We start from the raw sequence: 5,810 nt of genomic DNA, 5'->3' as shown, positions 1-5,810 counted from the left end.
GGTATGAAAATATTCAAAATACTCATGCAGTTACTTTTGATCAAAATGTTTATTTTTCCAAAATTTAATTTTATATGAATTGTTAGGTCAAACCCTTTCTATCTTTTTTCTAAAATTGATTGCTCAAATGTAAAGATTCAACTTAAAATTCTCTATTTTTTTTATTGTTTATAAAGCTTGTATTATTTTTCTGTATAAGTCATTCCCAATAGTAATTGCATGGATATTTTAGACATTTTTGTCTCTTTTCAAAAGATTCTAACAAAAAACTATTTTATTCAAGGGAGATGATTGCAATTATCAAACTTGAGGGGAGGTTTCAACAATATACCCTAACTTTTATAATATTTCAAGAAATAAAGATTATTCCGTAAAAGGACAGACTTGAATCAACTCTGTCCTTGAATTATGAGGTACAGCAAAGCTTGCAGAATATAGCACTACCTCCACTGAAACGGAAGATTTGAAAAGTACCACAACTATGACTTATTTTCAGTTTTTGGACAAAATATCGTTGAACCCTTGTCTCATGGGTCTAGGTCATGCTTTTTCTTTTGTCTAAGTCATGCTCACAATAGACGGGAAGAAAGAAAACAAGATGAACTCATGGTTTGGTCTAAAGGAAAAGGAAATCATACAGAAACGAGAAATTTTGGTCTATAAAAGATGAACTCATGGTTTCATTATCTGATACCAATTACCTCTGAGGAGCGTTAAGTTAACCACAGCTCTCTCAAACTGTTGAATTGAATTCCTGGCTGCAACTATATATCAAGCAGTTGTTGCCTGCATGATTAACAAATCAGCATGGGCAGATCATCAGAGGCTGTGTTTCTCTTGTTTTCGTTGCTCTTCATGGCAGCCATCAACCGGAGTTTCAGCACTGCCGACTTGGTTTGCAGCACCACAGAGAGAAAAGCTCTTCTTAACCTGAAAAAGGGTTTCAAAGATCCTTCAAATTGGCTCTCCTCTTGGGATTCAAACAACAGAGAAGATTGTTGTAGATGGAAAGGAGTAGGCTGTGACAACAGAACTGGGCATGTTGTTCAGCTCAAGCTTCGAGGCTCAATCCTAATAAGGTCACTGAGTGGTGAGATAAACCATCATTTGCTAGAGCTGAAACACTTGAGGTATTTGGATCTAAGTGGTAACGAATTTGAAGGAAATCAAATTCCAGATTTCCTTGGTTCACTCCAGAAATTGAGGTACCTTAACCTCTCCAACTCGGGTTTTGGCGGTGTGATTCCTCCTCAGTTTGGAAACCTTTCTAGCTTGCGTTATCTCGATCTCAGATTCTGTAATGCATTAAATGTTGACAATCTTCACTGGGTTTCTCGTCTTTCCAGTCTTCGATACCTTGACATGAACTCTGTGGATCTTCGTCTGGCACACGATTGGTTACAGGTAATAAATATGCTTCCTCACTTATCCCAACTATATCTGTCTTCCTGTCAACTCTCCAACATTCCTCCACTCTCCATTGTTAATTTTACTTCTCTCGTCGTCCTCGATCTTTCCTGGAATAAATTTGGTTCCACCATACCAGATTGGCTATATGACTTGACTAGTCTCGAACATCTCATCCTTGACTTCAATAAATTTCAGGGTACACTTTCACCCAGAATTGGTAACCTCACTTCACTCACAGAGGTGAGTATTTATGACAATAGCCTTAATGGCAGCATCCCAAGTACGGTGGCAAATCTTTGTAACTTACGAACTCTGATATTGTCCCTGAATAGATTCAGCGGGGAAATATTTAGGTTTCTGGGAAATTCATCTGGATGCATGTCGAACAGTCTAGAGTCACTACGCCTGGAGTGGAATCAATTGAATGAAACTATTCCAAAAAGCATTGGAAACCTTTCAAGGTTAGAACTCTTAGACATCTCTGGGAATCCCCTCCAGGGTATTGTCTCAGAAAATCATTTTGCCAGACTCATCAGATTAAAAATTTTGAAAGCATCTTCAGTGCCGTTGTCATTGAACGTGAGCACCAGTTGGGTTCCACCTTTCCAACTCTTCAACATAGAGGTTGGATCTTGGAAACTAGGGCCCCAGTTCCCTGCATGGCTTCAAACACAGAAGGATTTCAGTAGGTTAAACTTGTCCAATACAGGAATTTCAGATACCATTCCTAATTGGTTTTGGAAATTGTCTTCTCAGATATTCTTTGTAGACCTGTCTCACAACCAAATCCATGGTAGCTTTCCAGGATTGTCGAGAATACAAGCTGATAGTGCAGCAATATATTTAGGCCACAATCGCTTTACTGGACTACTACCCCGTTTCACTTCTGGTGTAGTTGAACTCGACCTTTCCAACAACTTGTTTTCTGGGTCTATCACCCATTTCCTTTGTGATCAGTTCAGTGAACCAAATTTACTGGAATATCTTGATCTCTCAAACAATCTTCTGTCAGGAGAGATTCCAGATTGTTGGATGAACTGGCAATCGCTGAATGTGCTGAATCTGGGGTACAACAACCTAAGTGGGAACCTTCCAAAATCCCTTGGTTCTCTAACCGAGCTCCAGTCATTGCACTTGCGTAACAATGGGTTGATTGGAGAGTTACCTTCATCACTGCAGAATTGCACAGAACTGTTGTTTATCAACATTGGCCAGAATGAATTCTTTGGAAGGATACCAGTGTGGATAGGACAAAGCCTACCAAAATTGATGGTCCTTAGCCTACGCTCAAATAAGTTCAATGGTAGCATACCGCTTGAAATTTGCCATCTCAGTGGTCTTCAAATCATGGACCTTTCGCATAACAAGTTGTCAGGATCCATACCTCAGTGTTTTAACAACTTCAGTGCCATGGCTTCTGATCAAAAGTCAAGTGGCTATATTGGTTATGTAAGCAGTTTTCTGGACTTCATAGAAACAGCATCGTTGGTGATGAAAGGAATGGAACTTTATTATAGTAAAACCCTCACCCTTGTAACAAGCATGGACCTCTCAGACAACAGTTTATCTGGTGTGATCCCTGAAGATTTGACAAGACTTTTAGGGTTAAGGTCCCTCAATCTTTCACTAAACCATTTGGTTGGAAGGATCCCACAGAAGATTGGTGAAATGGAATTTTTGGAATCCCTCGACTTTTCATCAAACCAACTTTCTGGTGTTATTCCTCAGAGCTTGTCCAATTTGACCTTCCTGAGTCACTTGAACTTGTCAAATAATAATTTGTCAGGAAGAATTCCATCTGGCACACAAATTCAAGGTTTTACTGCATCCAGTTTTCTTGGTAACAAAGGACTCTGTGGATCTCCACTCACAAAAGGCTGCACTGGAGATGATATGTCCCAAATTCCAACGGGTGGTGGTGGAGCTGAAGGAGATAAAGATGACAATGGAGTAGGAGTGGCTGCAGATACTTTTTTCATTGCCATGGTTTTGGGGTTTGTGATGGGTTTTTGGGGAGTCTTCGGTCCTATTTTATTCATCAAGTCATTGAGGTTTACATTCTTCCGATTCTTGGATAGAGTGAAACAAAATATTCATGGTGGTATGATCAGATGTTGATGAAATCATAAATTGTAAAATCCTGCAACAAACCAATATTTGTTTTCTTTTTTGTATTTGGATCCTTAGTTTCTGTATTGTTTCGAAGCTCATGTAACTTCTCCATAAATAATGTGATAAGCAGAAGTTTTTTTTTTTTTGAAGATAAATAAAGAAAAAATTTTGTTACTGAAAAGAGTTTACACATCTCATAGGTGACAAGAGGTCGAGGTCACCCGACCCCCAAGAAACAAATCAAACAAAACAGAACAGACTTAATCAAAATACATCCAAAAAAAAAAACCCAGAACTAAGCATTCAAAAAGTCTGCCCCAAAATATTCTTTCTTTAGTCCTTGAAAATCTGGCATGATTAAAATCCGGCCAACCTATTACTGAAGAACTGATTCGAGCCACCACCTCTTCCCAACTTTTTTCCATGTTCTCAAAAATTCTTTTATTTCTTTCCTTCCAAACTTCCCAGCACACCGCAAAAGGAATACAATTCCACAGAATCTTGACCTTGGAACCACCCTGAACTCTTGGCCAACATCCAAAGATTTCAGGCTGATCTGAAATTGACCACCGATCCCTCTTAAACAGATTGAAAAAATAGGACCATATTGAGGAGATGAAGCTGCAACTATAGAACAAATGCGATATCAGAGCCATTAATTACCAATGTAGATTATGCTTTAAAAAAAAAATCAGTGTAGATTATTATATCAGAGCCATTACCATGAGGTCATCATCTCCCTCTGTTATTCATTCTACAAATAATGCATCTTATCTCATTTTATTAATCCTTCTACAAATAATGCTTCTCATCTCCCTCTATTCCATCTTCTTCGCTGTTTCAGTGTTTCTACTGGTCACTTTAAAATTTACTCTCTCTCTCTCAAAAAAAAAAAAAAAAAGTGAGAACTTTATTAATGATGATGAAAAAGGGGGCATAAGACCTGACCCTCAAGACTATATAAGGAGCAAAAGCCCTATAAACCAATGTTTTTGAATTACCGTTGACTCAGACAGTTGAACCGTTTGGCTCGAGAATTGTTCAGGCAATCGGTTTGTTTTACCCAAAATCCGGTTTTTGGTCAAAAACTGTTAAAAAGGTCAACAACCCATTGATCCGGGTGATCGAACCGTTGATCGGATCAACGGTTTTGACCATTTTTTATTTTTAATTATTTTGTTTATTTTTAAATTTGTTTGTCAGAATGAACCATCCATTCAAACCGGATGGTCAAACCATCGACCCAGAAACCGGTAGTCAAATCCGAGTTATTTTTTAAAACATTGCTACAAACAAACAAAAATATAAAAACAAAACAAAATCAATAATAATAGGGATGATATCCTTTGTTTGTCTTTTATGATATCCAAACTAGTTCTAATGGAGTTGTTTGCTAGACCTTCTTAGATTTAAGATTTTTTTTTTTTTCTTTATGTTTTCCATCTTCACCCAGTCTTGATTTGGATCATTTTTCTCCTGGATGTATGACTTTCAATTGGATTCTCACTAGATATTGTGGTTGCTACTAATTTGATCTTGCATTCTTTTACCAACTCTAATCACCAGATCATCCTAACAGAATTCCATCAAGGTGGATTTCTTGATTTTGAATAGGGTTTGTCCTCAATGAGAATAACTAGGCCACAATTATCTCATAACTTCCTTTACATAAGAGTTCAGATCTGCGCCCCACAACGTCCCACAGCATATACCCACCATGTATTAGGACATCTTCCAAATGATGACATCATCAATTCTGGTATTATCATCGGGAGATATTCCCAATGCACGGTGTGGATGTGCTGTGAAACATTGTCGGGTGCCCCTTGTGAGGCACAGATGTGAACTCTTTACCATAAAGAATCATCTTATTCCATGTTTTGATCTTCCTGTCCCTTTTTTGGCTTTATGTTGTCATTTCTTTGAACATCTTCAGACTTTGACAATGCATCAGATCAATCTTTAGAGTTTAACCATCTTCCCTAGGAATAGTAGTATCCTCAGTCGGATGGACCTCAAATACGCCATTCCTATTGATCGTGCTAGGCATTATTTTTATACCATAGGATGTTCTTGAGCAATGAGCACCAACCTAAATGTGGATTTCCCCTTGATTCTCAGAAGAATCTTGGTGAATATTTTTACCTATCTCATCTTATGCAATAATAGTTTTAGGCACCATCACAAGAGTAGTCTTCTTAGCCACGACATTCTAGATTTCACCTTGACTCTAAGAAGAATCTTTATAAACATCATTACTTGTCTAATTATGCGCAATAACAATCTAA

At 37.8% G+C, this 5,810-nt stretch overlaps 1 protein-coding gene across 1 annotated transcript; it reads left to right on the top strand.

The window, feature by feature from the left end:
* Nucleotides 1-475: 475 nt before the first annotated feature.
* On the top strand, nt 476-3,703 carry LOC104592119 (receptor-like protein EIX1). The gene has a single exon (XM_010251326.3). The coding sequence runs from the start codon at nt 808-810 to the stop codon at nt 3,526-3,528; it is 2,721 nt and encodes a 906-aa protein (XP_010249628.1). The 5' UTR covers nt 476-807; the 3' UTR covers nt 3,529-3,703.
* The last annotated feature ends 2,107 nt before the right edge of the window (nt 3,704-5,810 follow it).

This window comes from Nelumbo nucifera, chromosome 3, assembly GCF_055504915.1.
Source record: "Nelumbo nucifera cultivar China Antique chromosome 3, China Antique-T2T, whole genome shotgun sequence".
NCBI classification, from domain to species: Eukaryota; Viridiplantae; Streptophyta; class Magnoliopsida; order Proteales; family Nelumbonaceae; genus Nelumbo; species Nelumbo nucifera.
Note: the sequence above shows the minus strand (reverse complement) of the source record. Positions and strands in the feature narration are given on the sequence as shown.

Coding starts and splice junctions, on each gene's coding strand:
- LOC104592119 (XM_010251326.3), top strand. CDS start 808: ATGGGCAGATCATCAGAGGCTGTGTTTCTCTTGTTTTCGTTGCTCTTC.